We start from the raw sequence: 16925 nt of genomic DNA on the forward strand, positions 1-16925 counted from the left end.
CACCTGTCCTTGGAGAAGACTGAGAACTGCTAATGTCAGCTAGAGATTGCTGACAGTGGGTCATATCTGCCACTGATGCTGCGACAGAGACATTTCCCATGGAGTAACATTTCTTCATTTTCCATGGAGCAACTCTTGCAGCTCCCTCCCTGCTGAGAAGACGGGTGCTTGTAAGCCTCATTGCTGGCAATCTCTGTAGGTTACACACATGGACTGCTGGTATGTAAATGGATGTGTGCCTTTCACTGCTGAACTGTGAGCAGTGAACTGAAAGGTGTAGGCCTTGGATGTTGCATTCTGTTGAGCTATGCCTACAATATGTTTGGCTATGATTGCCACTATTTACTTAAATATTTTTAGCTTTCTGATATCCATTTATCACTGAATTGAAAGAGTCAGTTTGAAAGGAAGAAAACCTTAGGTACTGAATATACTTTGAACAAAAACTGAGAAGAGGGAACTAAAGGGGTAATGATTTTAAACAGAAAGAGGATTTAGACTATTTAAGGAAGATTTTTACCATGAGGTGGTCAAACACTGGCACAGCTTGCCCAGAGAGGTGGTAAATGCCTCACGCCGGGAAACACTCAAGGTCAGGCCGGATGGTGCTTTGAGCAACCTGATCTAATTGAAGATGTCCCTGCTCATCGCAGGGGCACGGACTAGAAGACCTTTAAACCTGCCTTCCAACCCCAACCATTCCATGTTGCGATGGTTCCATGTAAATTGTGGTGACCAAGAGCTCCCTCTTGTGTGTCACAGAAAGAGCAGCAGGTCCATGTCTCCCCAGGTCTAGCCTTGGACCACTAAGTAAAAACTTTTTCCTCAGACATTTGCAATCATGTTAAGTTTCCCACCTTATCTGAAAAGAAACAAAGAAACAAACAAATAATAAACCACCTTGGAATGGAAAACAAATACTGATCCATTAGACCTTATTATGTACAAACCTATTTTTAAAAGACATTGAAAGACATTGACATTTCTTGATATTCTTGTTTATACAAATACAGGTTCACAAATTGCTGTTATCAATAACTCAGGACTCTGCAAGAGTGCATGTGACATATTTCAGATCATAAGAGGGGTCACAGCTTTCCCAATATTCTCCCTTCTTCCAACTCCTTACACAGCAGCAGCTCTCAGCCTGTTCCTCTGTGAAGCTGTACATATGGAAAGACAGTAAATGCTTAACTTCGGGTGCACCTAAATTTGGTTTTCATCTAAAACATTTATTTAAATTTGTTATTTTCTTGTGTATTCTGTATGAAGGTGTTTGGGCTTTTATGTAATCAACTAACATAAGCACAGCCAGTAGTGCACTGACTTTTTGGACTCAAAGGAGCTCATTTCTTGTTCACTGCAGTTTTGGAAACATGAGAACAGAGGTTAGAAAACGCACTGAACCTTGAAAAAAGGATAAATTTAAGCAGTTTTAAGGTCCAGTAACTTTTTCCTCCACAGCATGACTTTGCACAAATCACACCGAAACAGTGTGATGAAAATGTGTTACTATACTTGACTGCACTTCAAGTGTTTTTTGCAAGTGCCAGAGTTATTCAGTGCCACTTTTTAAAGTATGAAGGCCAGTGAAATGCCTGTCTGGTTTATTTTAGTAATTTTAGCCTATCCAAAATTAAGCACTATACTGGGAAGTAAAGAGGAATTAATTATCTTGACATCAAGGTCTATTATTTATATAAAATCTGCCAAAGCAAGCCCAAAGCAAAGGCTTTTAAAGCAGAGATACTTAAAATGGGGAAACTTTAGCATTTTAGGTAGTTTGAGTAGCAAGATAAAGTGTACTGTGGAATATGCTTTAAATGAGAATTAAATTAAAACAACAAAGTGGAGTTTTCTAAACTGTTACACAGAGATTTCAGGAAAGATATTAAAGGACTGTAAAGGTGAAGAAAAGGTTTTTTTCTGTCTCACTATTTAAATAACAGGAACTGTTATTTCAGACATAAGATCTTATTTTATAAGCTTGCAATTTCATCCATATCTACAACATCTAACACAGGTAAAAGATCTCCAACTGCCTCAGGAGAGTAGCTTGATTCAGCTACTAAGCTGAGAAGAAACATTAAGACCTGAATATCTTGTATTTTGGAGATTTCCCTGGTCTTTCTGCAGTGGTTTCCGTGTGGTTTTGAAGGAATGAGAACTGCTTGTACAACTACAGTTCATTAGCAGTCTTCAGGAGAGCACGTTTTACCTGTCTGCACAAGAAACATGTGCCATTTGTCAATTTTCATTTTCCACATACAAAAAGTGGCAACATACACTTACAAATCAAACCAATGTAAAAATAAAATGAATCTCTGTTTTTTTCCTAGTCTTTGACTTAGCATGTAAGGTAAAAAGGATCCTTAATAAAGTCACGTATCTATGCATGCATGTATGGAGGAAGTTGTAACACAGACTTCTGCTTGAAAATATTCTGTCATAATAGAGGAAAAAAAAAACCTATAAAGGTTTTTCTCAGGGAAGAACTATGCTGAGAGCATCTGAAACTGATTCTCACCCTACTTAAACAGATTATCCAGGAGGAAAGGAAAACTCTTCATATTACTCCCTCTAAAATACATTTTTGAACTTATTATTATATTTATTGAACTTATTTCAGTTTCAAGCTGCAAAAGAATTACTGAAATTCATAAGTAGTTCATAATGCTAGTAACTAGTTCTCTTACTGTCGGGTCCAGCTGTCTGTCTCTGCCCCGACACGGGTAGTGTGGTTCTTGGGTGGCACGCGTTTCAAAGGACGAGTCTGGACTCTTCAGCTTTTCGGTCTTCAGATTGTTTATTGTTTCTTATCTACAAAATTTTCTGTCTGCCCAACAGAGGTCTGATCTGCAAGGCAGCCACGGGCACTCTGACCACCCACAAGGCGGTCTTGTCTTTTTATACTAAAATCTACGTACATGATATTTACCTTTATTTTCCAATACTTTTCACCCATGTTGGCAAGTGCACCTTCACCATAAACCAATCCCCAAGTGCCAACATCACCACAGGAGATGGAAGACAAGAAGAAGAAAGAAGAAGGATGAGACACGCCCTGATCCCTCCATCTTGTCTCCATAACCCCCCTGTACCAAAAACCTTAAAGTTTATATTTCACCCTATAAATGTGTCCCTGTTACACCCTTCACTCTAAAGTGATTCTCACGTCCTCAAACTGGTGTCACTTCTGTGGATGGATCAAAATCAAGCCACCAAGCACTCTTGGCAACATTCCAGGATTTCCGAGACCCCCAAGGGTTCTCCTGGCATCTCTGGACATCGGGAACGATGTGCTGAGTTCCCACATCTTACTATCATGATTGCTACATATATAAAACCACTAGTCCTTAACAAATCTACACCAGGTGAGCTGCAAGCACACCACAAAGTGGAGCTGATGCTATGCATTTAGTGCTGACAGCTCTGCCTGCTGATGGTGTAATGAGGAGGCACCAGGGTTAAGGGGACCACCTGGAGAGCTTTTTGGATGCAGTCTGCCTTCTTCATTCCCTTGATGTTTTATAATCTCTGACCTCAATCCAAAAAGAAGTTGATGTAATCTCAACTACTCTTGCTGATTTATTTTGGAGATTGGAACATCTTCTCCGTTTCTGCTTATTCTGCAGGTGTCACTAGACTCCTTTCTTGCCTGCTCTGTATCTCACCCCTTCTGTGTTGTTGATTATTTGGTGATATGTTTCCAATCATCATTTCTTAGGGAAGCTTCATTTTGCCCATTCAGTGAAACTTTCAGAAAACGGCTGGAAAGAATGAACTAGGAAACTGTAACCTGGACATGATCACTTCAGTTGCTGTGAAAAATCACAGAGGAAGTCTTTTTAAAATGTATTTCTTGCCACATGAAGGAGAAAGTGATTAGTTGTTTCAGTTCCTGCAAGTCTTTGGTCACTGATTTAAGTAAAATGACTGGAGCTGCATCACATGGCCCAGATATATAACCTGCTTTTGAGCCATCTCAGCTATCAGCCAGTGCTTAAGTGCCACCTAAAATAAAACAGTGTGTTTAAATGAAAACAGCAAACATCTGAGGATTAATTGTAAATGGATAATGTCTTCTTCAGCTGTAAGGTGGGTACTTGGTAAAGCATCTGCCGTGTCACTATAATCCACACCTGCATATCTATCAGAGCCTTCTACACATGAATTTTGGGTACCTCTGCCCTATGAAATCCACAGTCCTCAAACTGATGCCCAAGTTTCTTACACAGTGGTGAGGATGAAAATCATACCTTTCACTAGCACAGGACTTCTCTCCAAGGCTAGAGGATTATACAGCAGCACCCCAATGTGGTGCCTCTTTTCGCAATAGGTACTTCATGCAAGTTCAGCCCCTCTTCCAGAGGAGCAAAATGGGTGACCAGACCCACTGCATTACAAACTCATGCGCCTGCCTGGGAGGTTTGGCCTGAGTTTTTCTTTTCCTACTTTGCCTGATTTGCCACAGAACTTAATATAATAAGAATGAAGGATATATTTTCTCTTTTATTTTTCCTTTTTTTATTTGTAAAAATAACTGAGAAAGGCTGAGAGTGTTTGTGCTAGAGAAGGGAAGGTTTTGTGCAGACCTCAGCAACCTGGCAGTATATGAAGGGGGCCTACAGGGAAGCTGGAGAGGAACCCTTCATCAGGATCTGTAGTGGTAGGACATAAAATAATGGGTACTAACAAAAGAAGGGAAACCTAGGCTAGACATAAGGGAAAAAATTCCTTATAGTGAGGGTAGTGAGACACTGGAACAGTGCCCGAGGAGGTTGGGAATACTCCAAACCTGGCAGTGTTCAAGGCTAAAGGGAGCTCTGAGCAAGCTGATCTAGTGGGAAGTGTCCCTGCCTAGGGCAGGAGGATTAGGACTGAGATTTCCAACTGTTAACATTCTACGACTCCATGACTGACTGCTGCAATCAGCGTGAGCACTTTAATCGACGTTTTATATCTCTGTTTATGCATTCACCTCTTACTGACTCTGCAATGAACGTTCAAGTATCTGCACAGCAGAACTCTCCAGACTGCTCGGAGGGCACCGAGGTCGCTCTTTGGGTGCGCTCGGCCACAGGAGCCCGCCATTTCCAGCTACATGGCCTAGGGGGACCCCGAAAAACTTAATCTGCGGGCAACGGCGCCGAGTGGACACCGAGGGCCCAGCCGCGACACGATGGGGGAAAGGGGCGAGGCCACGGCCGCCGCTCCCCCGCCCCTTCCCCGCCGGACACCCGTCCCGGAAGCGCTCCGGGAAGGCGCGGGCGCTTCCGGGTGCCGCCGCTCGTCCCCTCGGCCACGCCGCGTCCCGCCCGCAGCCTCGCGGTCCCGCAGCCCCGGCCGCCCCGAGCCCCTCTGCCCCTGCTCGCCTCTCTCCGCGCCGGGCGATGCCGCCGCGGGGCTCCCGGGGGCCGCTGCCGTCCTTGCTGCTGGTGTGGGCGCTGGCGGCCTGCGCGGCGCGGGCCTCCGAGATCACGTTCGAGCTGCCCGACAACGCCAAGCAGTGCTTCTACGAGGAGATCGCCCAGGGCACCAAGTGCACCCTCGAGTTCCAGGTACCCCGGCGGGAGGAGCCGCTCTGGCCGTGGCGCCGCGCTGGGCCGCGGCCCCGAGCCCTAAGCCCAGGCCCCTGCCGGGGGCTCTCCCTTAGCTTCCTTCCTGTCGGGAACATTTGGGAGCAGCGCCCGGCCAGGGAGTAGCGGCTGGATCCAATGAGAGGTTTCCAGCTTGACTGAGGAAAACTCTGCGGGAGTTGCTGGGAGGCAACCGTGTAGTGCAGGGCTGAGTGGGACACAGAGTTGGTCCTGAAGACCGGCAGTGTCCGTAACCTCTTGGCTCCCATTAGTGCCCCTCCTGAACAGCGCAGAGAATACCTAAAGCACGCCTGACCAACAGGTCGGTGTGCCGCAGACGTAATTGCCTTGTGGTTTGTGAAGCATCGACAGGATGAGCACGGTACCTCTTAAGAGCTAATATTTCGTGTTTCCGAGTACAATTCAGGTTTAGCTTACATACTAAACAGTGAAAGGGTGATAGGAGAAGGATGTGGTACAGCATCACTGTTTTGGTGCCTCTTAGTGTATCAGCAGGGCTGGAACTTTTCAGTCTGTCACTTTAGTAGATGAACTCACTGATAGTACAGCAGCAGGAGAGAAAACTCATGCCTGCTGACAAAAATCACAGTTATCTTTGGGGGCTTTTGAAAGGATTATGTAATTTTTATGAGCTGACTTTTCTGGCTGAAGTCCTGTGCTTTCTAGTTTCTCAGATGCTGTCCCATCTCAAGTATATTGGGGGAATGTTGCTGCTACATACCAGTCCTTGTTACTCTGTCCTGTGTGGTCTTAAGTCCTGGATATCTTTTTCTCTACCCAAATATTTATTGTCTCTGTTTCTTCATACAGTCTTTTCTGTCCAGTACTTTACCCTGCAGTTTTGAAAGGGGTATCACTGGACAGATAAGCATGCTGTTGCCACTTTTATTGGTGACCAGAACAGGATTAGCACTGCTAAAAGAAAAGTCTGGATTTGACCAGCCACTGGCAGCTTGAAGTGCTGTGTGAATGTCCTTTGGCAGTATGTCTCAAGGGCCGACAGGAGGCACAAGCAAGTTCAGTGGCAAGGAATCCTAGGGGAGCTTTAAAGTTCTGGCCAATCTTTACTACCTCTGTGTAAAAGCGATATTTTCAGGGTGCCTACAAAACTGAATGCAAGTGACTTCCATGAAAAAGCACACCCTTATCAAATTGTAGATCGTATTTCAAAAATGAAGAGCTGTGTTATTGCTTGCCATCTGGATGCTTTTAAAATTTTGCCTTTGTGGAGGAGCTGCTGCTCCAGTCTTTTGTTTCAGTTGTACCACTAATGTAATAATTTTAGTAACCTGGTACTTCAGTAAACTGATGAGCATTTAAACAATGCCATCTGGACTGAAGTGCAGATACAGAGATACTAAAATATTTCAGTGATTTCTGCACACATATGAAATAAGTCTCTTCCTCCTTCAGCATGCTTTAACTTAAAAGTAAAAAGTTTGCAGCAAGGATAAAGTGTAAAACTGCTATGGTAAGAGTCATCAGAATACCAAGTTGTGAATACCTAAACTCCTGATCAGTCTTTCTGGGGAATCTGGGTAGTAACACACTATAGACAAACAGTAATCAAAGCCTCAAAAATCCCCTTGAAACAATTGTGAAGTTTTGAGTCAGTTGCAGGCATTATCCAGATGTGCTGGTTTTTGCAAGCACTCCTGTGTCTAACTTCAGAAGGGAGGTGGCAGGTCCCCCAGAACTTGCTGTCTTGACAGCAGCTGACAGGAAAATGGACAGATTGAAGCCAGACAGTTTGAAATTCCTGTTCTACTGGTCAAACACCATTCCTGCAGCCTAATGCAGCTGAGATACCGCAGGGCAGTTACACTTTCTTGGCCACACAGACGGGAGTGTCTTGCTGCATGTTAGCAGTCTCAGCTGGATGAACTAATTCCACAGAGGACTTGAGTGTACAGCAAATGTCAGACTCATTACTGTCATGTCTTTGCTGTCCCATGGAGTGTCATCTACCATAGCCTTTGCTGTTGTACAGTTAGAAATAACAAAGTAAGTAAAATTGTTTTCCTAAGGGTTTGAAAATACAGTTGACATTGCAAATGCTGAACCAGAAGCATTTTTAATTATTTTCTGTGTTTCGTTCATAGGAAAATAATTTTGCAGACTTGCTTTGAAAGATGAATGAAATGCATTATATTTTAAAACACCTGTCAAGGCAAAAAGCTTTGCAGTTCCATCTGCCAGATCATACTTCTTAAAAGAAATATTTAGGTGTCCATATTTTAAAAAAGATTTCCTTGGTTTTTGTTTCTAGGTGATCACTGGGGGTCATTATGATGTTGACTGTCGGTTGGAAGATCCCGATGGCATTGTGCTGTACAAAGAGATGAAGAAACAATATGATAGCTTCACATTTACTGCATCCAGGAATGGAACATACAAGTTCTGCTTCAGCAATGAGTTCTCTACTTTCACACACAAAACTGTGTACTTCGATTTCCAGGTTGGAGAAGATCCACCACTGTTTCCTAGTGAGAACAGAGTAACCGCACTTACCCAGGTAAGTGTTGTGTTTGACAAAAGTTGTTAAGTGAAGGCAATTTTTCTTCAAGTTCAGCTGCTTTAGTTATCTACATTGCTTTTGAAAATTAATGAAGTGAAGCTTTTCAAATATTCTGAATTGCAACAAATAGGCCTTCTTTGTAAAGATGAGATTTGTAGAACACAGAACAGAGCTGAGAAGGAATCACCAAATGTTTAAGAGGAAATTAGAACAGAAACTTAAAGCCACTGTTGTTTGGGGTTTTGTTGTTTGGGTGGTTTCTGGTGTTTTTTTGATTGTTTTCCATTTGGTTGGTGGGATTTTTCTGAAGTTTCTAATGGAACATCCTTTCAATGACACAGTATTGTGTCTCTTGACATGTGGATTTCACAGATATTGGTGGAATAGGGTTTAAAAAATTTCCAAGTCTGGAGAAACTGTCAAAATTATTTCTATATTTAAAACAATAGAATCTTTTTTTAGGAGGAGAGTTCATGTAACTACTGTTTTTAAACTGGGGAAGGAAATTCTAGCAAAATAAATCAATAAAGTCAGCAATATTTATTTGGCTTCTAGATATTTGGGCTTTTTAAGTCTACAGGGTGTCAGAGCATTATTGTTATTTGTATTTTCAGGATTTTATAGTTTTCTACCACCTGTGCACAATCTAAATACCTTAAAACTTTCTTTGGATCATTTCATTAATTGCTGCAATACTTTTATTTTGGGTCCAGATTCTTGATACTGTATCTCCTAGTTTCTTTTTTTTGCTTCTTTGGAAGGAGGTTCTTTTTGCAGTTCTGGTCAGGCTTGTGGCATGACCAAATTTGGGCAGCCTTTCATGGGAGCAGTTAAAGGTAAATCCATAAAACCAGAGTGACCTTGTGTTTAGATCCCTTGTGTAGATCAGGATGTTTCTACAATTTACAAATAGCAAACCTTAGTTTGGAAAAACTCATTCTGAATTTTGTCGAGAAGATTATCTTAGACTTGTTCAGACACATGTCTTGAAAGTCATCAAAATGCAGTTAGACACAGATTTTAGGGACTCAGAGCAGTCCTACAAGGACATTAAACATTTCCTTATTATTTCCCGTTTGATCTTCAGGAAATACTCATTTTAAGCCATTAAAGAGAAACCTAAATTGTGAGTAGAAAATAAGTCTTTTGAAGATCTAATGACTGTCTCTTAGTGATCAAAACACAGTTAGGAGTACTTTTACTTACAGCAGATAAACTGAAACTGCAAGAAGTTTATATAAAAAATTATCTAGGACTTGGAAAACCAGTAATGCTTTTTTGCTTTTTTTTAAATGAAAAATCATTAAATTGGGCATGTTGGTAAGTATTTTTGTATGAGTAAGGTATTGAGTGCTCAGGAGCACTGAAGGATAACAATTGTCCCTTCTCTAACCAGTTTTTGTATACATGAGTAAGAGAATGGTCCCTTGACAACAGAATAGATGTTGTACAACTTGAGTGAGAATTAATCAATGAAGGTTGTCATATTTGTGAAAACTGAAGCACGTAGTATCTGCTCTGTGTATCTTTATATTATAAGCAACTGCTTTTTTCCTGTGGAATTAACAGCTGGAGGATCAGTGACATTTCAAAAATATTTCCAAGGGTCATTTGAAATCCAAGTATAAATTTGGAATTTGTTCATTAATTCTCAGAGCTTGTTGCTTTTTTTTAGTTCTGTGGTTTTATCTGCTTCTGTATTTAACAGCATCGCATTTTTGTGTGTAAAGTTTCATCAGTATAAGTTACATTTTACTATATTTACACTATTTCTATCTGACATTGGTCTGAGTTAATTCTTAGCTTGCAAAATTACAGGACTCCTCATTTTAAATATCAAAGCACAAAATCACTAGAAGGGTTCTTAATTCTGTGTTGTGTATTTGCTTCTCCAGATGGAGTCTGCATGTGTTTCAATTCACGAAGCTTTGAAGTCTGTCATCGACTATCAGACTCACTTCCGCTTGAGGGAAGCACAGGGCCGCAGCAGAGCAGAGGATTTAAACACAAGGGTGGCCTACTGGTCAATAGGGGAAGCAATCATCCTTCTTGTTGTTAGTATCGGGCAGGTATTTCTCCTTAAAAGCTTCTTCTCGGATAAAAGAACCACAACAACACGCGTTGGATCATAACCAGTAGCGGCAATGCTTCAGGTGTGTTAGTCATTAAGATTAGTGGTTCTCCAATTTAACTGTAGGTACAGAGATCTGAATATATGCAACACTCAAATGTGTATACTCCTCATCTCTTAAAAATCACAAAACAGACCCAAAAAGTTATGAAAGGGACACACAATTTGAAATATTTTTAAGGATCCTTCAAAACTTAAATATTTTAATTCCTGTATTAAAATATCTGGCAGTGTCTAGTGTCTCTTTATTTCTACTGATATTAATCCAAACCAAGTTTGATTTTTACCACTACAATTAGTCATCTGCAGTGTAACACTTTAAAATAACACAACAGTCTAGTGTCTGATGCAAGAGATCATATATATGAAAATCTCATTTCATTTTAATTTTCAGGCTGAATATCTTGGATTACAAAACAGAAAATGTGATTAACTGTAGTGCACTGTTTTGATTTGCTGTTTTAGAAAAATGGAATCATACCTTTTGCTTTTTTGTAAAATCATTGAAAGCTTGGCACTACATTGTGGTACACATTCTTTATCAGCCTGGAAAGTCTTCAGAATTTGCTGAATTTTATACTTCATTATGATTGCTTAAACATCTTCTATATTAAAATAAATACATTTTCTCTTTTTCAATGTTTGTTTTACTGAAGAAATTGTAAGCTGAGACTACTCAGGAAATCCACTTCTGCATACAAAAAAAAATCCAAATTTCCAAGTTTATGTAAAAAAACGTGCAGTAGAATAGGGAGTCTTCTAACTTTGTCATTGAACCTGTGCAGTACTATACATGCTGCTGCTGCTTTTTGGATTTAAGACCAGAAGTAGCTTGGTTTGTTTAGCAGCACAGCACCAGCACTGGATGAGGTTATATGATGTGTTAGGCACGTACAAAGCTTTTTACTAAATTGTTTTCCTAGTAAGAGGGCAATTTGATATCGATACTGCATTGCACAAGTGCTGTAAATATTCCTCTCTGTGTTGCACTGAGACATGACAGCCTTGTGCATCTAATTGCCACTCTATTTTGTTAGTTGTCAGGAAATGTTTTAAATATTTCAGGTTATCTTTTTAGTAGAGTTATTAGAGTTACATTGCTTTCACTGCTTATGTCTTCAGTAGCTTATGTACTGTAAAATTCTCTTTTATTTCGTTGTGGAAGGTAGTAAATGTATGTACATGCCCATAGTTTGAATTGAGCTGGTCGTAGTAAGGTTAAACTCCTTCAAATTGCTCTGGGGAAAAAAAAAAGTATACTGACCAATTCTTTAATGCACACAAAATAAACTAAAGTAAAAAATTTGTCATATATTACTAGCTCAATCAAAAGATGCTTCTTACACAAGTTCTTGGCAAGCAGAGAAAGAGTGCTACACCCTTATTAATTGCCTATAGTATTTCTAGCAAAACTTTGAAATTACTTGTTCAGGTGACACTTGAGCAGTCTGACGAATTGATCTAAGATGACTTGATTTTAAAATCATGTCATGGTTGAAAAAATAAAAGTGCCCCTACTCTGTTGTGAACTGATCGGCTGCTCTTTTGGAAACTGAAGGAAAACATCAGACAGCTCAAAGACTATTTAGAAGGTCATGGAGGTATTAAATTTCCTCAAGTAAAATTCAGAATGTAAAGTTTTGCTGTCCTGTACTGAATTTTGAATACTGCAGTCCCATTTTGGGATGCAGGTTCCCCAGAAATAGTTAGACCCACTAATACAAGAAAACAAAAGTCTGCTTTTGTCTTGCGATACAAATCTGTGCCTGCACACAACATTCTTGATTGTACCTCTATGCTTTCTTCTTGTGCTTCAGCAACTGACGTTTAGTACTTTTTGTGCTGCATTGCACACAGAGTAAAGCAAGTGGTACACTTCAGGTGCAAGTGTCAAATGAAAACATGATTTACTTTTGCTAGTGTTCATTATTTCTGGAGTTTGAATATTAGTTATGTAGCTTTATTCACAACAAAGGCATTTGGTTGAAGGCTTGAATTGTGTTGGGTTTTTTTTCCTACTGAGTTGTTCTGTGTGCTGGCAAAAGTGGTAAATAGTGCTATAAAACTGATGATGATCAGCTATTGCATACATGTCTCTTTATTCTTTCATAATGTTTGAATGTGTGAAGAGGACTGTTCCATTCAATGTTACTCCCACAGCAGAGGTTTAGTGGACTTGACTTTTCCATTAAAGTTAGGTGTCTGAACCAGTGGTCTGGCATCCTGCTGCATAATGTGCAGCAACAGCTTAAAAATGCCTTTATTTTTGTGTTGTTAAAAACATGGCACAAACACACGTTTAAACGTAGCTGTATATAGTTTTTAACTGACTGAATAGGATATAATAAAACACACATGCTAACACGCAGTGGGTGAAGAAGTGCATTGTGACCTTTGGTTAAAGCTGCACCTTTTTAATATACGAGCGGTTTGGTTATGGTGTGATACACAAGAAAACACCCTGCGTTAAAGGGGATATAGCTGTGTTTTTAATTGCTAAATGCTCTGGGTTTCAGCTATGCGTTGGATGTTTTATGTTTACAAGACTTTTTTCGTGTCCTGAAATGTCGGTTCTTTAGTTTGAGGACATGGGGGGGAGGGAAATTTAGTTTGAATAAGACAAAAAGCAGACCCTGTGAATATTGTATGGGAAAATAAAAAATTAATATATGAATGTAGTCCAATTGTTTTGTTTGCATATGGGATTGGGGAACATTATTCTTCAAAAAATCTTTGAATTATAATTTGATAGTCAGCTTGTGTTTTAATGTACTGCAGTTAATCTACCTCCTGACAGTTGGTCATTACTTCAGCCATGCTTAGCAAGGTAGTGTGATTATTGGCTCTTTGCTCAGGACATCCTTAATGCAGGCAGTCACAGTCATAAATCTCTTCATGTTGGAGTAGAATTCAAAGTATTTAAATGCAGATGCCAGGAATTATTTGGGACCTACTGCATGTTTTCACATTAATCCTGTAGATACAGAGTTACAGAGGGAGCTGGAAAGGTGCCTTCAATTAATATTTTCCAATTACAAAATATGAACTTCAAATAAATAGTGACTGAATGTGTGATTTAAGGTACTTTATATTGCGTTGCATAGGTTTAAAGAACAGATATGATAGGCATCATTGTTTTGTGTGGACACCTTCCAGAATTACTCTTCTTGCTAAGTCAGTTGCTAGATATTAAAAAATTTCAAGACTATACAGCAATTGGATTAAGAAAAGCTTTTGTCTAGAAGTATGGGTAAATACTTCCTTCGGTGATGTGTTAATATTATGGCCAAGTAGTTGTCTGGGGCTTTTTAAGGTGCACGGCACCCAGCATTTTGAAGCAGTTAGTTGTGGTCAGTGGTGCTTTTCTGCTGAAAGGAGATAATTGTACAAAAAAAAAAATTAGACAAAGTGAAAAGATGAATCAGTGGATCAAGTGACATGCATGATGATGATGAAGGCTTTTATTAGGAAGGGAGGAGAAATGTGCTCTGGACCCCGAATGTAAACAATTCCTGAACTACTAGGCTACCAGAGGGCACAAGTGCAGCAGCAATTCCACAACCACCTCCTTCAGGGGTGAGATAAAACCAAAAGTTTAACACAGGTCCTAAATGAGATGGATGAAAGGTCTTTCACATTCTTCCCTTGACTTGCAGAATCAAGTTCCAGAAAAGCAAGGTTATGCTCTGTGCACACTGAGGGTGCTACTGATTTCCATCAAGTTAAGTGTTGTGAGACATGAAGGAAAGTGGTGACTCAGCTTAGCTTAGTAGAAGCTCCAGACAGTAACAGCTCTCAAAAGGCTCATTATTTGTATTCAAAAGTCCCTGTTGCACTCCACAGGGCCTTTAAGAAGACTCATGCCTTCTCCCCACCTGCTGAGAGGAACCAGCGTACACATGTGAGAGGCCTGGTCAACATCTATTGTGTGCAGCACATTTTTAAGCACATGGACTGCCTTGTGTGCCCATGTTTTATGTTTCTTATTACAGGCTGTTTTGCTAGTGAATTAACAGGAAAGGGAGTGGCATGGGTTATTTGTAGTTTTGTTGCCAGCCTCCTGTTTCAGGATGGAAGGTCCTTAAATGAGTCATCTGAACTGTAGTTTTACCAGAGTGCAGAAACAAATCCTGACAGGAACACCAGGTTCCTTCATTTCACTGTTGATCATTGTGTGTTCAGTTATCAGTAGAGGCCATTGAACAGAACTTCCTTCTTTTTGTGATCTGAATGTCATTGTGAGATACTGTCAAGTTCAGGATACAGCACATGAGAGGCAGTACAGCAGGATGCCATCCCTTCAACAGCCTGCATTGTTCAGGTGCACATTCTGTAGCTGAATGTATTTTTTGATGTGTTTCCACAAGAAGGTTGCAGTGACCTCCTGCAGACATGTGTGACAGTGCATAGTCCCTTATCAGCTGCATATTTAAGAGGCCTCCACTTGATGGAGTATTCCTGGCTTTAGCAAGAACCTTTTTGTTAGGGATGGTTTCTATGCATATCTTGGATATTCTTTCCTAAATTATTGTACAGGGATTTTCCTGGCACCAAGGACAGTAAATCTATTCAGACTTTACTGTAAATGAGTATTCTTTATAAATCACCAAAACAGAAAGTACGTTGATATATTTGATATGCAGCATATGAAAAACCCAAAGACAGGAATTTTCTTCCTGGAAAAATCAAACAGGAGGAAAAAGGGGTTGGGAAGGATAACACTGATAAAAGAAAAGAGCTTTTTTGGCACAGCATTGGCTTTTGCTCTGGTGTTTGGAGAACACAATAGCACTAGATGTCAAGAAAGTAACTTGACAGGGAGAGAAAGGGGGTAAGAGAGGGGAAAGAAGGAGGAGTTAGGGTGTATTAAAAGGATGAAAAAAAAAGAAGAGATAGGACCCATGTGCTGGGTTTGTGAGGCTTAAGGAGTGCCTAGTTTGCTCCCTGTGGTCAGGAGGTGCTCCATCTGAAGGGGTGCTGGTGGCCTTTGGTGGCTGCTACCCCCAGTACAGGTTTGCAGCACAATCTGCAAATAGCAGCTGAAAATCAGACAGAGTCAACTCTTCTAATGCATATTGGTACACACATAATGAGGAATTCAATGAAAATTACCCTGGGGAAACTCAGAAGAAACATGTGTCAAAGGGTGGGTGAAAGTTGGAAGAGCGGGCAGCTGCTACAGGGAGGGAATGTGAAGAACAGAGGATGGTAACAACCAGGAAGTGCTGCCATCTGTGAAATACTCTGCCTCACCTAAAACCAGTCTTTAATGCACTGACACAAACCCACAGTGACTCTGCATTTCTGTGTCAGTGATTGTCCTGAACTACTGACTCAAGATAGTCACCTGCCCACCCCTTCGGCATGTCCCTTTCACTCACAGAGATGCCTAAGACATTAAAGACCTCACTTACCACTACACTTGCCCTTCTCTGGAACAAAAGTCATCAGAATCCAAAAATTCACAGAGCAGAAAATGAGTCCATATTTCATGACTTGCACAAATCCTTAGGTCAAGCCCCTAGAGAGTTACACTTCATTAAGTGGAATTGTGTAGTAAATGGAATTTTTACCCTCCTGCAAATAAATTTTTACCCTCCCAGAATTTGAATTTCAAAATGCAATTAACATCTTAAAAACATTGGAAAATAATGCTTTTAGGCAAAGTATGTGGCATTTTTAGTCTAAATATTGCAGTTTAATTTCAATTATAGACTGTTACTGTTTACAATATCTTGGGACACAGCACATGTGTCCCAAGATACACAACCTCTTTCCTCCAGGTTATAATACTTTCCTGCAAGAATATTCAAAACCAAAATATTCCTTTTACTTTTTACTCCAAAACTCCAAGAGTTGATAGTTGAGCTGCTGGCAGCCAAGAGTCCTGCATGCAGTGCAGTCAACAGCAGAGGAAAACACTTGAGGGTGTCCTGGGAATCTGTATCAGTCTGTAGGGTTGGGCTCCAGATATCTGTTTCTTTTCCATAACATTTTCTCATGACCTTGAGTGGAAGCAGGACTGCTATAAACTAAGATTGCTTCTGAGCACTTGACTGGAAGCAGTAATTTTACTAAAACACATATTTGGAAGTACACAGAATGCATAGCAATAAAGAAATAGGATGAATGGCACATGTCTGCAACTGTAAATCAATACACTTCATGGATGCCAAGACAAAACATTGCTGCCTACCTTCAGCTCATCTCTGTAGGACTGAACTTTCTTACCATAAGTCCAGTCAATAGTGCATGGTAAAAAAATCCAATTAAGTACAAAAATTAAGTAGAAATATTGAACTCTCGGTAGTCATACAGGTAAAATTCCATATGGGGGAGGATGACTGATTTAGGGCAGGGAGTGCTAATAGGTGCATTGGTAACTCATCTTCTTTACTAATGCATAAAGAAACCCAGTGTCCGTGAGTGATAGGAACCAGGTTCTGGATTGGAAGGTATTCAGAAGTTACAATATTGGGGTGTCTTGCTGTAATGTGAGAATTTCAACATCTGAAATCACTGCAGAAACTATACTTCTGCCTTTCCATTTACTGGCAGACCAAACACTGCATTTAGTCAAAAGATCCCTACTTGGTGAATACAAACTGTCACTTAACACTCTCACTGCCTTTGGATGTTTAGATAGGAAAAGCTCTGATGGGCTTTTACCATATTC

At 40.4% G+C, this 16925-nt stretch overlaps 1 protein-coding gene across 1 annotated transcript; it reads left to right on the plus strand.

Moving 5' to 3' along the window:
• The first annotated feature begins 5273 nt into the window (after positions 1-5273).
• On the plus strand, positions 5274-12923 carry TMED7 (transmembrane p24 trafficking protein 7). Its single transcript, XM_036403446.2, has 3 exons — positions 5274-5561; positions 7870-8115; positions 10014-12923. Exons 1-3 carry the CDS (start codon positions 5394-5396, stop codon positions 10248-10250), a joined length of 651 nt encoding a protein of 216 aa, XP_036259339.1. The 5' UTR covers positions 5274-5393; the 3' UTR covers positions 10251-12923.
• Positions 12924-16925: the final 4002 nt, after the last annotated feature.

Source organism: Molothrus ater, chromosome Z, assembly GCF_012460135.2.
Source record: "Molothrus ater isolate BHLD 08-10-18 breed brown headed cowbird chromosome Z, BPBGC_Mater_1.1, whole genome shotgun sequence".
Taxonomy (NCBI): Eukaryota; Metazoa; Chordata; class Aves; order Passeriformes; family Icteridae; genus Molothrus; species Molothrus ater.